Source organism: Eurosta solidaginis, chromosome 3 (assembly GCF_040869045.1).
Source record: "Eurosta solidaginis isolate ZX-2024a chromosome 3, ASM4086904v1, whole genome shotgun sequence".
NCBI classification, from domain to species: Eukaryota; Metazoa; Arthropoda; class Insecta; order Diptera; family Tephritidae; genus Eurosta; species Eurosta solidaginis.
Window position 1 is genome coordinate 270,275,287 of NC_090321.1, and position 20,583 is coordinate 270,295,869.

Genomic DNA, 20,583 nt, shown 5'->3' on the forward strand with positions numbered 1-20,583 from the left:
TTATACCCCTGGGTGACTAGAGTCTCGAGATATAGGCCAAAACCTGGATCCGGATACCCCTAGAATGTGTCTGTAATATGGATATCAAATGAAAGCTGGTGCTGAGAGCTTTAAAGTAATTTTCATTATGATATTCGATTTAGTCGCATCAACCTGTCAAAACTTATAAATATGCATGCGAAGCCGAAATAGAGACATGAATTAATAATACCCACATACCTATTTACATACGTCCTATTCGATTTGCCTGAAATTTGGTATATAAATTTGCCTATATTAATATTTACGATCCTTTTTTTTCCGGGAAGTAGACCAGAGACGGGCTGGAACTGGGATTAGGACTAGGACTAGGACTGAGACTCGGAGTGGGACTGGAACAAAATACATACCACCCTCTGCGACTGGCAATAAGGGATGAAGAAGAATCGGAAAAACTTCAGAGAAGAGAAAAGAGGGAAGGATACTGAGAAAGAGATAGAGTGAGACGAAGATAGGGATAGATGAAGCGAAAAAGACGGAGGGAGGAGAGAATAAAAGGATTAAGAAAAAGTGTAGAGGGGGGGGGGGGGGGGGGGGAGGGCAGGGCTAGACGGAAAAAGCTTATTAAAATGTATGCAGATAGACCAAATTTAGGGCAGAACAACGTCTGACGGGTCTGCTAGTAAATCTTATAAAATAAAGTCGCTAAATGCCATGTATGCACATAACTTCACACAGAATGCTCCGATTTTAAAACGGTTTTTGGCATTTGAAAGCTTAGGTACGTGAGATGGTACAGTTAATATAATTTGAAGATATATATTATAGGGGCGTGGCAAATTGCCAAAATGTAGTAAAAAATCATAAAATTTTTGTTTACACACCTATAACTCATAAACGGATGGATGGATTTAAAAAATTCTACTTTTCAGTAAAACTTTCAAATATTTACCTTCGATCTTCATCAAAAAAAAATACTTGATTTATTTCTTAAATCAGCCAAATTGTTTAAACAAAAGTAACATTTTTACCAAAAAATGTGTTTGTGTGGTTGTTCGCTGTGAACTGAGCGCGCTGATTGCTTTTGAGTGAGGGATGATGCGACACATACACACGTACATATATAGCAGTCGCTGCGTTATTTAACTTCGGGCGTAGGTTTATAGGTATGTATGGATGTACATCACTACATAGTATAAAACAAAGTCGCTTTTTCTGACCCTATGTCCCTTTGAATGCTTAAACCTTTAAAAATACGCAACGGATTTTGATGCGTTTTTTTAATAGATAAAGAGTGATTGAAGAGGAAGGAACGAATGAACATATTTGGCTGAAAATTGGTGGAGGCGTAGCTTAGAACAAGGAGACTGACATAGAATAATTTGTATCCCGTTCTGGCTAGGGTCTTGAGATCAAAGCGTGGACCTGGGTAGTCCTGGGATATGTTTGTACAATGTGGGTATCAAATGGAAGCTGTTTATGAGTACTTTGATAGGAGTATTTTTCGTACCCGCGTGTAACTAGGGTCTCGATATATAAGCGAAAACGTGGAGGCGGGTACCCCTAGAATGTGTTTATAGAATATGGATAACAAATGAAAGCTGTTGATGAGTGCTTTAGTACAGGGTAGTTTTCACACCTATTGGTGACTAGGGTCTCTTGATTGAGGCCAAAACGTGGACCCGGGTACCCCTAGAAAGTGTTTATACAATATGGAAAACAAATGAAAGCTGTTGATGAGTGCTTTAGTACAGAGTAATTTTTATACCGCTGGGTGACTAGGGTCTCGATATAGGCCAAAACCTGGACCAGGATACCCCTAGAATGTGTGTGTAATAGGGATATCAAATGGAAGCTGTTGCTGAGAGCTCTAAAGTAATTTTCATTGTGATATTCGATTTAGTCGCATCAACCTGGCAAAACTGATAAATATGCATGCGAAGCCGAAATAAAGACATGAATTAATAATACGCATATAACTATTTACATACCTCCTATCCGATTTGTCTGGCAATAAGGGATGAAGAAGAATGGGAAAAACTTGAGAGAAGAGAAAAGATGGAAGGAGAAGGAGACTGAGAAAGAGATAGAGTGAGACGAAGATAGAGATAGATCAAGCGAAAAGACGGAGGGAGGAGCGAATAAAAGGATTAAGAATAAGTGAGGGGGAGGGGGGGCGCCAGAGTTAGACGGAAAAAGCTTATAAAAATTTATGTAGATAGACCAAATTTAGGGCAGAACAACGTCTGACGGGTCTGCTAGTTACATATATAAATAAATTAGCGGTATCCGACAGGTAATGTTCTGGGTCACCCTGGTTCACATTTTGGTCGATATCTCGAAAACGCCTTCACATATACAACTAATGTCACCATAACTCTCAACTGAGTATGTAATGTTCGGTTACACCCGAAATTAGCCTTCCTTACTTGTTTTTTATTAACACGATTCAACTATGTATAAATAGCGCCCATTTTAAAAAGCTGTATAAATATTTTGTATTTTTCATCTTTAAGGGCATTGAAGTTTTAATTAGGCACTTCTAACCAAAAACTTACTAAAGGTTAAATGGGTTGAAGGATAAAAAAATAAAAATTTGTTAATATAACGTAAGTGGTATAATGAAACACTGTGTGAACTTAATATAAGGAATGTATAATCTATAATAACGAATGCAACTCTGTATTTACTTGGTATTCAAACAATGAACACAACCATGTATATGTATGTAAGAAAAGATAATAAAAAGAAAAAAAGGAAATGGTGACACTTCCGGTTTGGTCATAAAAAGCAGAAAGACTCGCTAAATTATATCAACTATAATCCGCTTAAAATTAACAGAAAAATACCGGATTTAAAGCTCAGGTGTGGGGTGAATACCCAAGTCAACGATAAACAAGATTATTTTCAAGGAACAACGGAGAAAACGCCGATTAATATGGCCACTTCCAAGGAAGACGTCACCAAGGCAATTTCCACCAACGGCCACAGTACAGCAATTACGTAAATTGTTCAAAAGCGTTATAGGTGATAATATGGACTCCATTCCTAGCACTGATCTTGCCATGGCCGCTCCTAATTCAGTTATCACTAACAATTCTAATACCGCCGGCGCTGCCGCCAAGAACACCGCCGCTAATACTCCTGATATTACCACGGCTGGTACTAATATTAACGTCACTGCTGCTACCGACGTCACTGCCGCTCACGACTTCACTGCCGCCATCGACGTCACTGACGCTGCTGACATCCATAACACTGCCTTTGATGCCACCAATAATCAGAAACGATATAATATAGAGACATTGCATAGACGAAAAATCGTGTGAGGCAAGCTTCACAAAATTCTAGTAGGTCACATTCACCACTTACCACAGCAGAATTTGTTAAACTATCACTGTCTGTATTTGTTATTTAATAATTATATGTACACTTTTTATTCAGCTAATGTGTTCAGAATTTTAACTTTTACTCACTAAAACTCAAATCAGTGTATTTCTGTGCTTAAATTATGTTAAAAATTGTGTTCAAGTTTTTGGTGTGGTGAAAGTGACCTACTAGAATTTTGTTACGCTCCGCTGCTTTCCACCGAAGTTCGCGCATGCAATATTTTATATTCAAAAAATTTTCCAATAATATCGCTACCACCGATGCCGACGTCGCTGCCGTTACCAATACCACCGCCTTTTCTACCATCAATAATTTCACTGCCGCTAGTATTGACATTACTAATGCCACCGCCGTCAAGCAGGCTGCTGCTATCAACGATTTAGAGTCGGAAGTAGAAGCTCTAAAAAGACGTCTCGAGATACTGTCGCTGCGCAGGCAGATCCAGGAGATTGAGGAACGAGAATTATCTCCAAAGTACAAAAGCCAGAGCCGCCTGCAACTTGGAGATATTGAAAAGTCTCTCCCTAAGTTCAACGGTGACGACATAACATATCCCGTTCGCCAATATTTACGTGATCTTGAGGAGATCATGGAGGCCTCAGGAGCGGATCAACATTTCCGGCTGCTTGCCCTTCGCCGGTCTCTGAAGGGTACGGCTCGTGTATTTTTAACGACCACGACTGCCTTAAATTACAAAGAGTTGAAGGAGACTCTACTAAGCGAATTTGACGTAGGAATTACGCGACAAGAAGTGTATAAAATGCTGTCGCAGCGGCGTTGGAAAAAAACGGAGGAGCCTCTTTACCGTTATGTGCTCACCATGCAGGAAATAGGTAAGCGTGCAAACATTAGTGACACCGAATTAATTGACTTTATAATCGACGGTATCGGGAGCTCCACCCCGCATACAAACATCCTCATGACGGCAAGGAGTGTGGATGAGCTCAAGACGCTAGTGAATCGATATCAGCACAAATATTTTGCGGCTGGTGGGACACAGTTGACGCAAACCAACAACCAACGGCAAACCGTGACGAGGCCAACGGAGGAGGCAAAAGTTAAATGTTTCAACTGCTCAAGAAACGGGCACATAAAACCAAACTGCCAATTCCCGATACGACCAGACGGATCCTGCTTTCGATACTGGAAGATGGGGCATGACCACCGCTCCTCTCCAAATCCAGGCAAAGTTCTAATGAAGCGAGAGATAGCTACTGTTGCTGAATACGAAGACGACTTAGCAGACGAGATGGGTGTTTTCAATATTGTAAGTATAGTTTTTAAGACAATCAGGAGTCAAATTTCTTATAGCGTACTTTCTCTTTATAACACCGGCAGCCCAATCAGTTTGATGAGACGGTCACTGGTCCCAGAACAGCTAAAGGAAAACCATACGATTAGGACGGGGCCTAATTATAAAGGCATCGGGGGGAACAAAATTAAAATACTTTATAAAATAAAATGTAATATTAAATTTGTAAACAAGATAAGAGAAATCGAATTAAATGTCATTGAAGATCGAAATATGAGTATGCCGGTTATTATGGGACGTGACTTTCTGAGCAAGTTCAATATTAGTCTGATTAGTGATCGGAATAGATATACTAGAGATGAATTATTGAAAATGAGAGATGATGCTAAAAGTTATAACCTTTATAAAGCAAAGCAGTTTGTAACTGATTCCGACACACACCTTGCTATTACTAAATCAAACTGGGGTGATGGTCAATATCAAAATGACTACCCCTGTAAAATTCAAGATCCTGCCGCTATTGACGTACCTGGCGATCCCACTGCTAACGTGTCTGATGACCTCACCGTAGCTGACGTACCTGACATCTTGTGTATTGAAATTCCACATGACGAAAAGGACCTACACACAAGTACTAAGTTAACTAAGCAGCAGCAAAATGATTTAGAACGGCTTATTAGAGATGCATACTTGGACTCGGGTACACAACCCGAAGCATTAAAGTACGAAATGAAGATACATCTGACGAGTGATGTACCTTTCCATTGTGCTCCCCGAAGGTTCTCGTATGCCGAAAGAACACAAGTGCATACCATAGTTAACGAATTCTGCCGAGATGGAATCATAAGACCTAGTAATTCGCCTTACGCTTCGGCAATAGTACTAGTTAAGAAGAATAGTGGTATAGTACGCATGGGAGTGGATTATCGGACGTTAAACAAAATCACTGTCATAGATAATTACCCATTGCCCCTAATCGATGATTGCATAGAATACCTAGAAAACAAACACTTCTATTCGGTAATAGATCTAAAAAACGGGTTTCACCATGTGCAAATGGCTCCCGTGTCAATGGACGACATTATCATAGCTACAGGAAACTTTGACGAACACATAACTCTGCTGAACTTAGTATTGGAACGACTGGCCTTACGGGGTCTGAAGATCAATTTGGATAAATGCCAATTTGGATACGATGAAGTTAATTATTTAGGATATGTTGTGTCACGGTCAGGAATATTGCCAAATAACTCCCACATTAGAAGTATACAAAATTTTCCAGTTCCGACAAATACAAAGCTGTTACAATCGTGTATAGGTCTCTTTTCATATTTTCGCCGCTTTGTGCCTTCCTTTTCCCAAATTGCAGAATCTTCTTAAGAGAAACTCACCATATAACTTTGACGAAAAATGCCTCGATGCCTTTGCCGAACTCAAATCAAGATTGGTCAAGAACCCAGTCATGGCAATATTTAACCCGTCTAAGGAAACGGAGCTTCACTGTGGTGCCAGTAGTTTATGATTTGGCGCAGTGTTGTTGCAACGGCAAGACTATAATAAGTTCCACCCTATATCATATTTTTCGAAAACAGCATCAAGTGCCGAGTCAATATATCACAGCTTTGAGCTGGAAACCCTATCCATTATACACGCACTTAGGAGGTTTAGGACTCATTTAGAGGGTATACCCTTCACTATAATAACAGACTGCAACTCATTGACTATGACTCTTGAGAAAAGACAGCTGAATTCTCGGCTTGCCAGATGGGCACTTGAGCTCGAAAATTACGATTATAAGATAAAGCACAGAAAAGGATCATCCATCCATGTGGCACGCTGACGCCCTCAGTAGGAGACAGATAGCATTGATCGTAAACACTGACGATGTGGAGTTCCAGATACAGATTGCACAAGAGCGAGACAACTAGAATAGATTAGCTCTATACGGCGCCGATTAGAAAACGAGGATGACAACGACTATAATTTAGTGGATGGACTCGTTTACAAAGTAGGACCGGACGGTAAAAAGGCTCTTTATGTACCCAGTGAGATGGAACATAACGTTATACAGCTGATATATTGGAAAAATCGGCGGAAAAGACTCTCGGAAAGTTAAAATAGTATTACTGGTTCCCAAACATGCGACAAAAGTTAGAAAAGTTTGTTAGGAATTGCTTTAAGTGCATTATGTATTCGACACCACCACAGGATAAAGGAAGGACTTTATATGTCATCCCCAAAACCCCACTGCCGTTTGATACGATTCATGTGGATCATTTTGGACCACTTCCGTCACTTAAGTCAAAGAGAAAGCATATTTTGGTTGTCATTGTTGCATTCACTAAATATGTAAAACTCTATCCAACTAACTCAACTAACACTCGAGAGGTCACCGCGGCCTTAGACAAGTACTTCAGTTATTATAGTAGGCCACGGCGGATAATTAGTGACCGAGGCACTTACTTCACATCTCTTGAATTTAGTTCATGTTTGTGGAAGCGAAATATTGGCCATGTGCAGGTGGCAGTGGCGTCTCCACAAGATAATGGGCAAGTGGAAAGAGTGAATAGAGTATTAAAAACCATGTTGAGAAAGTTAACCGATCCTATCAACCATGATGACTGGGTTAAAAAGTTGCTCGAGGTCGAATACGCAATTAATAACTCTGTACATAGCACCTGCCGAGATACCCCGAGTCGACTTCTATTTGGAGTCGAACAACGCGGAGTGGTAATAATTAAAATTACCCAAATCCCATATGATGGTGTCATAGAGAGCCACCGAATGAAAATGTGGCGGCAACCCCCCGAGGTTTGCGTCGAGAATACAGAAAAGGATCCACTAGAAATAGGTTAGGCTTCTTTGTTGCGTTTGATCGAGGTCGATCATGTATCAGGTTGGCCGAGTTGTAAATGTAACGTAAGCGGTATAATGAAACACTGTGTGAACTTAATATAAGGAATCTATCGTAACGAATGCAACTCAGTATTTACTTGGTATTTAAACAATGAACACAGCCATGTATATGTATGTAAGAAAAGATAATACAAAGAAAAACGAAGATCAGAATATACCCGCGGTAGGTATGCCTGTCGTAAGAGGCGACTAAAATACCAGATTCAAGGGACTGTGTAGCGCAACCCTTCAGGTTGCCAGTGTAATATATAGCTTCTCCAAAACCAATTGTCAACCTCAGACGAGGCTCTGGCGACCCCAAGCTCCTCATGTGCCTTGGTGGTGGGGAGGGAGGGGATGGCCTGAAGGTTTAATGTGGCCACATAAATCGTTCCCGAGATGGTCGGGCTAGCACCTTAATGGTGCTGTGGTACCGGAGCGTACCGGATCTGTATCCGGCAAAGGACCATCACATCGATAACACTTCCCAAAGCCTTCGGGGAGCAACCTTATCGCTACAACAACAATAACAACAACAAAGAAAAAAAGGAAATGGTGACACTTCTGGTTTGGTCATAAAAAGCAGAAAGACGTGTTTTTAACTCGCTAAATTATATCAACAATAATCCGCTTAAAATTAACAGAAAAATACCGGATTTAAAAATTTTTCGTTCTATAAGTTGCTTTAATTCAAATGCGGAAGCGTTTTTATTGCTTAAATGCCTAGAATCTAGAAAGAAATGTTTTTGTTTATTTTTTATTCACACAACCCAACTATGTATAAATAACGCCTATTTTAAAAAGCTGTATAAATATTTTGTATTTTTCATCATCAAGGGCATTGGAATTTTTATTAAGCACTTCTAACCAAAAATTTACTCAAAGTGAAATGGGTTGAGTGATAAAAAAATAAAAAACTTCCGTTCTATAAATTGCATTAATTCAAATGCGGAAGTGTTTTTATACTCAGCGTGCTTTGCTCACAGAGTATATTAACTTTGATTGGATAACGGTTGGTTTTACAGGTATAAAGTAATCGAGATAGATATAGACTTCCATATATCAAAATCATCAGTATTGAAAAAAAATTTGATTGAGCCATGTCCGTCTGTCCGTTAACACGATAACTTGAGTAAATTTTGAGGTATCTTCACCAAATTTGGTACACGAGCTTATCTGGACCCAGAAAAGATTGGTGTTGAAAATGAGCGAAATCGGATGATAACCCCGCCCACTTTTTATATATATAACATTTTGGAAAACACAAAAAAACGGATTATTTAGTAAATAATACACCCAGAATGTTAAAATTCGACGTGTGGACTGATATAGAGACTCTTGACAGAAATTAAAAAAAAAAGTTTTAAATGGGCGTGGCACCGCCCACTTGTGATAAAATCAATTTTACAAATATTATTAATCATAAATCAAAAATGGTTAAACATGTCGTAACAAAATTCGGTAGAAAGGTTGCCTTTACTCTAAGGTATGCTTTGAAGAAAAATTAACGAAATCGGTTAAGGACCACGCCCACTTTTATATAAAAGATTTTTAAAAGGGTCGTGGACGAATAAAATAAGTTATATCTTTGCAAACAAGAGCTTTATATCAATGGTATTTCATTTCTCAAGTGGATTTATAACAATAAATAGGAAAAACTTCAAATTTTAAAAAATGGGCGTGGCTCCGCCCCTTTTAGGACTGAGCAATTTTTTATGTTGTAGGAGTCATAACTGGAAGAAAAATTAAGGGATCGTAATAGAATTGGGAATACAAATTTTCCCCATAGCTTGAAATATTTCTAGAAAACATGGACGAGATCCGTTAAAGACCACGCCCACTTTTATATAAAAGATTTTTTAAAGGGCGTACGCGAAAACAATAAGCTATATCTTAGCGAAAAAGAGCTTTGTATCAATAGATTTTTACTTTCTAAATTGAATTATAACATTAAATTGGAAAACACTAAAATTTTTGAAAATGGGTGTGGCACTGCCCATTTTTTTGTCTAAGAAATTTTCAATGTATCGGGAGCCATAACTCGAAGAATAATTTACATATCGCAACAAAGTTGGGTATACATATTTTCATTATACTTACTTACTTAATTGGCGCTTAACCGTCTAAACGGTTATGGCCGTCCAACAAGGCGCGCCAGTCGCTCCTTCGCTCCGCCAACCGGCGCCAAATGGTCAAACCAAGGGAGTTTAAATCGTTTTCCACCTGGTCCTTCCAACGGAGTGGGGGCCGCCCTCTACCTCTGCCTCTGGATAAGATTGGTTAAGGAGCACGCCCACTTTTATATAATACGACTTTAAAAAGGGTTGTAGGCAAAAATAATAAGTTAAATCTTAGCGAAAAATAGTTTTGTACCAATCGTATTTTGTGCCATTATAACAAGAAAGTGGCAAAAATTCAAATGTTGAAAAATGTGCGTGGCACTTTTCTTACAATGCAGTTCCCAACGTGTCTGGAGCCATAACTCGATGAAAAATTTGGTGCACATGTATGCCTTTTAAGAGGAAATATTTTCATTAAAAATGCAGGTAATAAGCTATTTCTAGTAAAAGTTGGAAAATTTCGTTAATAACCCTGCCCTTTTTTTTTTGACAATTATTTGTTCCATCCTAAATCCCCTGCTCAGGCAAAATGATTTATTGAAAGTAATAGCATCCTATATTTATGTCCCCACCAATACAATAAGTGTCAAACGCCTATATTGTATAAACACATTCTATGGTAAAAATTTAGGCCAATATCCCCAAACCTAAGTGGGTTTTTGAAATAATAACCCTCCCATATTGATACCTTCTTCAATACTTTTTGATTGATATCCACATTGTCACCTCAACTCACAACACATTTTGCGAAACTGCGTTTTTCACAGGTTTTATATGGGTGCTATTTAAAGGCGAAATATAGATAAAAGCTTCATAAAAAACCTTTAATTACCGACTAAAGAAAGTTTGAGAGTTAGAAATGAGTCGGTTAAAAACTATACTCATTTAAAAATCCAAAATTTTATTGATATTGAACAATGAAATTATATTATACAATATTAAAATGGAAAAAAGTCGAATCACAACTATTCCTTATTAATAGGAACAGAAAATATTTTATTTCGGAAAGCAGTCGAATTTCATGTGTATGTATAACTAGCAGACCCGACAGACGTTGTCCTGCCCTAAATTTGATCTATCTGCATACATTTTACTAAGCTTTTTCCGTCAAACTCTGCCCTCCCCCTCTACACATTTTCTTAATCTTTGTATTTGCTCCTCCCTCCGTATTTTTCGCTTCATCTATCTCCATCGCATTCTATCTCTTTATCAGTCTCCTTCTATCTTTTCTCTTCTCTCAAGTTTTTCGCATTCTTCTTCATCTGTTATTGCCAGTCCCAGAGGGTGGTATGTATTTTATTCCAGTCCCATTCCGAGTCTCAGTCCCAGTCCCACTCCGAGTCTCAGTCCCAGTCCTAGTCCTAATCCCAGTCCTAGTCCGTTTCTGGTCTACTTCTGGTCTACGGAAAAAAGCATCGTAAATACTAATATGGGCAAATTTATATACCAAATTTCAGGCAAATCGAATAGGACGTATGTAAATAGGTAGGGTATTATTAATTCATGTCTTCATTTCGGCTTCGCATGCATATTTATCAGTTTTGCCAGGTTGATGCGACTAAATCGAATATCACAATGAAAATTACTTTAAAGCTCTCAGCAACAGCTTTCATTTGATATCCATAATACACACACATTCTAGGGGTATCCGGGTCCATGTTTTGCCCTATATCTCGAGACCCTAGTCACCCAGCGGTGTAAAAACTTACTCTGTACTAAAGCACTCATCAACAGCTTTCATTTGATATCCATATTCTATAAACACATTCTAGGGGTACCCGGGTCCACGTTTTGGCCTATATCTCGAGACCCTAGTCACCCAGGGGTATGAAAATTACCCTCTACTAAAGCACTCATCAACAGCTTTCATTTGATATCCATATTCTATAAACACATTGTAGAGGTACCCGGGTCCACGTTTTGGCCTATATCTCGAGACCCTAGTCACCCAGGGGTATGAAAATTACCCTCAACTAAAGCACTCATCAACAGCTTTCATTTGATATCCATATTCTATAAACACATTCTAGGGGTACCCGGGTCAACGTTTTGGCCTATATCTCGAGACCCTAGTCACCCAGGGGTATGAAAATTACCCTATACTAAAGCACTCAGCAACAGCTTTCATTTGATAACCATATTCTATAAACACATTCCAGGGGTACCCGGGTCCACGTTTTGGCCTATATCTCGAGACCCTGTGGGTAGATCGCAACGAAACCTATGTGTAAACCACTGCGTGAGGTATACGCAACTTATGTGAAAGTTTGTACAAAATCGACCGGATAGTTCTTGATTCTATAAGCCTCACACAAATGGACATTCATTTTATTTATAAGCTTTTATTTACTTTCACTTGGCTGTTGTTTGTAATAAATTCTTGCAAGTTAAATTTGATACACTTCCCGGTGTCCGATTGGGCTGAAATTTTGAACACATGTATAACTCCGATGACAATGCAATATTACTTTGCGATAATTCGATAAACTAATCGATAACAGAGTTATCGGTAACGATTTGTGTTCACAAGGGAAGAAAAGCCTATGTCCTTTGTTTAGAGGGATGGTGAGTAACCTACAGCGGCTCAAGAACGAGGTAACTTTGCTTTGTTTGTGTATACAACGAACGTAGAAGTTAGGCTGCTATTCCTCAATGTTGCATACTTTTCTGCGCACTTGATTTTGTTTTACAGATTTAACCCACAGAGCAGAGATCTGCAATGAGTAGTAGTAAACTGAACGCGACATAGGCAAAGTCAAAATAAAATATGATTTTAAGTTATTTAGCCCTGTTTGACACTATTTTATATGTGCTCTCTGTCAAAAATGCTTCAAATAACTTAGTCACATTTTATTTCGATTATGAATATGCCCCAATATATTCAATTCAATTCAGTTTATTAGGTCTATGATTGCAATAATCTTACAGACTAGCATGTACAAATCAGAATCTTAAGTGTACATACATATTAAAATTGAAATTATACACAATATGAATCTAATTTAGCACTAAAACACGATCTCGGGAGTGCGAAATCAAGATCAAGACTACGAAAAATGTTGTTAAACTCACTGAGGGCCCTAGAAATAGGATCATAATTATGGTAATTAGCTAATTAGATTAACGTGAAACGGATATTGCGCACGGAGAGTTCTACTTGGTACATAGAAATTTACTTGTGTCAGCAGTTCCGGGCAGTCAACTGAGCCACATATTAAATCATATACAAACATCAAAGATTGAATGCAACGTTTAGACGAAAGCAACTTAATGCTTATGAGGGCACACCGTGCACCATATGATGGTAGCGCTTCAGCGAAGTGAAGCGGTTGCAGAGCAAATCGAATGAAACTCTTTTGTACTCTTTCCAGTCTATGATATAAAAAATCGTGTACTCATACTCAGTCAGGGTTATTTAAGCTGGAGACATTGGTGCTTTATCGGTAACCGTATCGGTAACCTTATAACAGCTGATTCGACCAACCTTATGAGAATCAATGCAATCGATTATTGGTGCCGCTAAGGTCGTAACCGTATCGTAGCCAACCAATTGGGTTTTGGTTTACCGTCGTAACGATAAACAGCTGATTACGTTAGGGATACGGATACAGCGATACGACATACGGCACCAATGACTCCGGCTTTAAACGTAGCGATACGTATCAGTAATTTGGTTGAGAGTCTTTTTCATCCTGACACCGCGTTTGCGTTGAACGCGAAAGATTTGACAAACCGAAGATGCTGATATACGAAGTGAAGCCACTTTTGGCAAACACATACGATATGTTTTCTCGAAAATCTGTATATTCATATGTATGTATGTATTAAACGTTTTGTTGTTGCAAGAACACGTGAACATGTGTATGCACATATATACAAATTCATTTGAATGAGTTGAACCATGGCGGAACGATACAAGGTGGCAGCATGGTTGCATACCTACAAACGTAAATAAAAATTCAATGTACTTTGTTTTTGTAAATTCGATGGACAAATGTTAAAATCGTACTGCGCCGCAAGTTGATGTATCAAATCAAATAAAAAAAGTTTATAATCAGCTTCCACCTTGTATCGTTTCGCCATGAGTTGAACAAAGAAAGCATGGGGCGCATTCCAAAAGCACAACTGCTGGCGAAGTTGATTAGTGATAACTTCTTGGAACGCACAGTTGCAACTTTACGACAAATTAGTGAGCATAAAAATTGTCCGCTCTATTCACTCAACGTTTTTGTCGATTGGTTGTTGACAGTTGGCTCAACTTATCGTTTCAAAAGCACAATTTCTTTCACTCAGCTGATAACTGATTATTAGCAAGATCAATTAATTGATGGAACAAAAAACAATGATCAAATTGATGTTAATAATATAATACACTCAGATATTAACAAAACAGGAGGTTTTCTAAAAAACTAGAAATATTTGTTGGTGCTAAAGTTATGTTGAGATCTAACGTTGACGTTGCTAAGGGACTTGTAAATGGAGCAATAGGTCACATCACTGAAATTATATGGCCATATTACAGACGTGCTCAGCTATACCATAACGATATATCATCGGTTCGCGCAGGCTTTGGTAACGATGGCGTTCACATAATACAGCCTAAATCAGTTCAATTTCTTTCTAAATTTAATCACGGCACAGCTGCAAGCAGCCGATTGTCTTGTCGTGTCGTGGGCTTCAACTGTGCACAAAATACAGTAAACTACTGTAGATCATGCTGTTATTTATCTAGGCTGCAAATTATTTGCTGCTGGTCAAGCTTATGTGGCTTTAAGCCGAGTTAGGTCTTTAGCAGGTCTTGTTATTAAAATGCATAAGCTTGTGTTAAACGCATCTTTATGAAAAATGTCATTGTGCAGCGGCCTTTAGGAAATGCTACATACATACTTTGTTCCTTTTTACACACATGAAGTAAACGAACATGAAAGGTCATATACATATGTGTGTACATTAGACTGGGTCGATTTATTAACCGATATCGCGCCACTATGCATGCTTAAAAAAATAATTTTCGAGCCTGCGAAAATTCATTTTATTGACTTTTTTTCGACATTGATTTTTAAGGTTTTGTCATGACCTACTAAAAAATTTTCATATGTATACCGCTAAAAATTTTATGTTTTCAGTCCATTCCATTCACCTAATATCAACACGCACATTTTGACAGTCTCAACAAAGATATGTTGTTACTGTAGAGATGAGCCAACCAGCTATCAAATTACTATTGTGTAAGCTAAATTGAGTTGTATGAACACCACTCAATTTAAATCGAAATTGCCTTAATTTATTTTTCTGTTTGAACATAGTATAAGGTGGTTTTCGAAACTTCACATGAAGTTGACGGTGCACCATAAAAAAATTTGAAATTTTTTTTTAGAAGTTATAAAATATCCCACTTATCTACGGCAAATTCGTGTGCAATAATTTTTTCCTATCAGGTCTCTAAGGTGGTTTTCTGAGGGTGTCACGCTAACTTCACGTGAAGTTGGCGGTGCACCATAAAAAAATTTAAATATTTTTTTTTAAATTATAAAATATGCCACTTATCTACGGCAAATTTACGGCAAATTCGTGTGCAAGAAATATTTTCCTAGCTGGTCTCTAAGGTGGTTTTCTGAGGGTGGCACGCTAACTTCACGTAAAGTTGGCGGTGCACCATAAAAAAATTTAAATATTTTTTTTTTCGAAATTATAAAAAATGCCACTTATCTACGGCAAATTTACGGCAAATTCGTGTGCAAGAATTATTTTCCTAGCTGGTCTCTAAGGTGGTTTTCTGAGGGTAGCACGCTAACTTCACGTGAAGTTGGCGGTGCACCATAAACAAATTTAAATTTTTTTTTTCGAAATTATAAAGTATGCCACTTATCTACGGAAAATTTGTATGCAAGAATTATTTTCCTAGCTGTCCTCTAAGGTGGTTTTTCTAAAATAGGGCCGCGGAAAATTTTTTTGTTTCACGGATAAATTACGGCAAATTCACGGCAATTTTCCCAAAAGGTAATTTTTTCCACCACCGTGGCCACCGTGGTGTGATAGTAGCGTGCTCCGCCTACTACACCGTGTGCCCTGGGTTCGCACCCCGGGCAAACCAACATCAAATTTTTAGAAATAAGGTTTTTAAATTAGAAGAAAATTTTTCTAAGCGGGGTCACCCCTCGGCAGTGTTTGGCAAGCGCTCCGGGTGTATTTCTGCCATGAAAAGCTCTCAGTGAAAACTCATCTGCCTTGCAGATGCCGTTTGGTGTCGGCATAAAACAGCGCCTTACATTTATTTTTTCCACGTAAAAGTTGTCTTGCCAACTTCAGAGAGGCACCTCTCTGGTAAAAATAATGGACGACATTAGATCACAGTTCGACGATGGTCATCTTACGCTCCTTTGTCTCCTGGGTTTTTCTAACGCTTTTGATCTGGTAAATCATGACCTCCTTTGCAAAAAGCTTAAATACTTTTTTGAATTTTCGGATAGCTCCCTTAAACTAATGACAAGCTACCTTACTGGAACAACACAAAGGGTTGCCTGCAATGCTGAGTCTTCAATGTCTAGTAGTGTTACCTCTGGTGTGCCCCAAGGATCTGTTCTTGGTCCCCTTTATAACATAACATATATAACATTTTGGAAAACACAAAAAAACGGATTATTTAGTAAATAATACACCCAGAATGTTAAAATTCGACGTGTGGACTGATATAGAGACTCCTGAAAGAAATTGAAAAAAAAAATTTTTAATGGGCGTGGCACCGCCCACTTGTGATAAAATCAATTTTACAAATATTATTAATTATAAATCAAAAATGGTTAAACATATCGTAACAAAATTCGGTAGAGAGGTTGCCTTTACTCTAAGGAATGCTTTGAAGAAAAATTAACGAAATCGGTTAAGGACCACGCCCACTTTTATATAAAAGATTTTTAAAAGGTTCGTGGACGAATAAAATAAGCTATATCTTTGCAAAAAACAGCTTTATATCAATGGTATTTCATTTCCCAAGTGGATTTATAACAATAAATAGGAAAAACTTCAAATTTTAAAAAATGGGCGTGGCTCCGCCCCTTTTAGGACTGAGCAATTTTTTATGTTGCAGGAGTCATAACTGAAAGAAAAATTAACGGATCGTAATAAAATTGGGAATACAAATTTTCCCCATAGCTTGAAATATTTCTAGAAAAAATGGACGAGATCCGTTAAAGATCACGCCCACTTTTATATAAAAGATTTTTAAAAGGGCGTAGGCGAAAATAATAAGCTATATCTTAGCGAAAAAGAGCTTTGTATCAATAGAATTTTACTTTCTAAATTGAATTATAACATTAAATTGGAAAACACTAAAATTTTTGAAAATGGGTGTGGCACTGCCCATTTTTTTGTCTAAGAAATTTTCAATGTATCGGGAGCCATAACTCTAAGAATAATTTACATATCGCAACAAAGTTGGGTATACATATTTTCCTTATAGCAGATAGAAAAATGGGTAAGATTGGTTAAGGAGCACGCCCACTTTTATATAATACGACTTTAAAAAGGGTTGTAGGCAAAAATAATAAGTTAAATCTTAGCGAAAAATAGTTTTGTACCAATCGTATTTTGTGCCATTATAACAAGAAAGTGGCAAAAATTCAAATGTTGAAAAATGTGCGTGGCACTTTTCTTACAATGCAGTTCCCAACGTGTCTGGAGCCATAACTCGATGAAAAATTTGGTGCACATGTATGCCTTTTAAGAGGAAATATTTTCATTAAAAACGCAGGTAATAAGCTATTTCTAGTAAAAGTTGGAAAATTTCGTTAATAACCCTGCCCTTTTTTTTGACAATTATTTGTTCCATCCTAAATCCCCTGCTCAGGCAAAGGGAAGTTACCTAAAAATCGATCGCAAAATTCCCTGCCTTTCTTCAGGGACTTTCGTTTATCTCGATTCGTCTGCCACCTGGCGGCATTCTGTTTTCCACGAATTGTAATGCCATCGACTCGCAAACTATGTGCTAAGTTTCAAGTCTCTGGATCACCGAGAAGTTAGTTAAAATTCGAAATTTCCATTTTAAAATAAATTTTCTGTATATCTCGTCCCGTGCGCCACCTGTCGGATTTTTTTTCACTTGCATTGTAACTTCCCCAGATCTGAACTATGCTCTAAGTATCAAGTGTCTAGCTCAACGGGAAGTTACCGAAAAATACTTTTCCGTGGGTCAAAAATTCGTAAGGAAATGAGGGGACAAGCATGAAAGCGACTTAATATAAAGGTACTAGAAGACCCGGCAGACGTTGTCCTGCCCTAAATTTGGCCAATCTGTATACATTTTAATAACCTTTTTCCGTCTGACTCTGCCCTCCCTCCCTCTTAGCTTTTTCCTAATCCTTTTATTCACTCCTCCCTCCGTCTTTTTCGCTTCATCTATCTCCATCTTCGTCTCATTCTATCTCTTTCTCAATCTCCTTCTCCTCCTCTCTTTTCTCTTCTCTCAATTTCTTCTCATTCTTCTGCATCCCCTATTGCGTGTCCCAGAAGGTGGTATGTATTTTATTCCAGTCCCAGTCCCAGTCCCACTCCGAGTCTCAGTCCCAGTCCTAGTCCTAATCCCAGTCCCAGTCCGTCTCTGGATAATATATTACTCTGTACTAAAGCACTCATCAACAGCTTTCATTTGATATCCATGTTGTATAAACACTGTCTAGGCATCCACTGGCCCACGTTTTGGCCTATATCTCGAGACCCTAGTCACCCAGGGGTAGGAAAATTACCCTCTGCTAAAGCACTCATCCACAGCTTTCATTTGATATCCATATTCTATAAACACATTCTAGGGGTACCCGGATCCACGTTTTGGCCTATATCTCGAGACCCTAGTCACCCAGTCACCTATCCTATATTTCAAGTTAGATCAAACTACAAACGGGGTGCAAAACAAATTCAAAATCAGTTTAGTAGTTTAGGAGTCCATTGGCCTCAAAATTGTGTCACACGTGTTTCTTATATATTAAGATAATATAAAAACCCACGAATACACAAGCCAGTTTGTATTTCGATAGGGTTTTTTGACATTAGGCCGTTTTTTCTTTATTTTTTCTGACAAATGAAAATTTTGTTTTTAGTTTCAAAATTTTGTGCATAAAAACACAACTAAATTCAAAGTGAAAATTGTTTGTGCAAATGAGTTTTCGATAAGTGTACATTTTTCCGTTTTTCATAGTTAAGGAATTGACCTCCAGATTCTTGTGTTACACAAATATAGTAAACCTGGGTACAGAAATTCAAATTAAAGTTTTTCACAATAATTAGAAAAACTACGTTTTCTCTGCTTTTTACACTTAAAGGAGTAATCCTCCGTAATAAATTAAACTTTTAATGAAAATGAATAACTCTGAACTGAACACTTTTCGCCATGATCTAAAATTAAAATGCTCAATCTTTTACGTCTCTGCACAGAACCCTATTTGACCGTTTTCAACAGAAACAACAATGGCAACCCAGATTTTCCCGTTATGCTCACTTAAGCGAGTGCCTGTCAGAAAGAAGTCAACACACTTGTACTTGTACGCTATGCACAACATACAGTAAACTACTGTAGATTATGCTGTTATTTATCTAGACTGCAAATTATTTGCTGCTGGTCAAGCTTATGTGCCTTTAAGCCGAGTTAGGTCTTCAGCAGGTCTTGTTATTGGAATGCATAAGCTTGTGTTAAATGCATCTTTATGAAAAATGTCATTGTGCCGCGGCCTTTAGGAAATGCTATATACATACTTTGTTCCTTTTTACACACATGAAGTAAACGAACATAAGGTCATATACATATGTGTGTACATTAGACTGGGTCGATTTATTAACCGATATCGCGCCACTACGCATGCCCAAAAAAATAATTTTCGAGCCTGCGAAAATTCATTTTATTGACTTTTTTCGGCATTGATTTTTAAGGTTTTGTCATGACCTACTAAAAAATTTTCATTTGATTGTAAATTGTTTTATTTTTTTCAAAAAACTGTTATCGCCTGCGTTTTTAGCAGTATACATATGAAAATTTTTTTAGTAGGTCATGAAAAAACCCTTAAAAATCAAAGTTGAAAAAAAGTTTAATAAATGAAATTTCACACGTCCGAAAAATTTTTTTGGGTATGCGTAGTGGAACTTTTTTCCTGAGCCCAAATCCTATTCAAAAATCGATGGCGCCATATCGGTTAACTTTCGTCCATACAAATCGACCCAGCCCAATGTACATATGTACGTGTGTACATGACCGCAACTATCCACTTGGTTGTCCTATTTGTGATACTTATGTATGAGGAGTATAGAGAACATTTTCTAAGATCTGTGCCGAAGCTTTTCCCTAGTTTACGTTGCATTTTACGAAATGTTTAATCCGCTTATTGCACAAGCGCGCAAGATTTTTTTGAAAGGGTTGAAATTGTTACTAATGTGTGGTAAGTGCGATGACAAGTGTTGATGTCTATTGAAATGGCACTTATATATGTAAAAGGAATAGAAATTGGGTTACCCAAATCACTATCGTATCATTCTTTGATTTAGACGGTTTAGTTTCACTTAGCAAGTGCGCGAAAAGTTTTATTACAAATTTTAACATTTATATGAACAATGGCTTCACGTCTCCGCGGTAAACCGTGCAAGATTGCCCCAACTTTTTTAGCCAGTCGAATTCTTTCCACGTTTTGGCCTATATCTCGAGACCCTGTGGATAGATCGCAACAAAACCTATGTGTAAACCACTGCGTGAGGTATACGCAACTTATGTGAAAGTTTGTACAAAATCGACCGGATAGTTTTTGATTCTATAAGCCTCACACAAATGGACATTCATTTTATTTATAAGCTTTTATTTACTTTCACTTGGCTGTTGTTTGTAATAAATTCTTGCAAGTTAAATTTGATACACTTCCCGGTGTCCGATTGGGCTGAAATTTTGCACACATGTATAACTCCGATGACAAT

At 37.9% G+C, this 20,583-nt stretch overlaps 2 protein-coding genes across 3 annotated transcripts in view; one reads left to right on the plus strand and one right to left on the minus strand.

The window, feature by feature from the left end:
* cn (Kynurenine 3-monooxygenase cn) overlaps positions 1–20,583 on the minus strand; it is a 139,052-nt gene that overhangs the window by 67,826 nt on the left and 50,643 nt on the right. The gene's annotated exons all lie outside the window — the stretch shown is intronic.
* On the plus strand, positions 2,610–4,884 carry LOC137247160 (uncharacterized). Its single transcript, XM_067778244.1, has 2 exons — positions 2,610–4,636; positions 4,708–4,884. The coding sequence occupies exons 1-2, from the start codon at positions 3,581–3,583 to the stop codon at positions 4,768–4,770; spliced, it is 1,119 nt and encodes a 372-aa protein (XP_067634345.1). The 5' UTR covers positions 2,610–3,580; the 3' UTR covers positions 4,771–4,884.

Excerpts from the sequence above, each read along its gene's own strand:
- LOC137247160 (XM_067778244.1), top strand. The coding sequence starts at position 3,581 with ATGCAATATTTTATATTCAAAAAATTTTCCAATAATATCGCTACCACC. Across the intron at positions 4,637-4,707 it reads AGATGGGTGTTTTCAATATT|CCCAATCAGTTTGATGAGAC; the intron begins GTAAGTATAGTT and ends TAACACCGGCAG.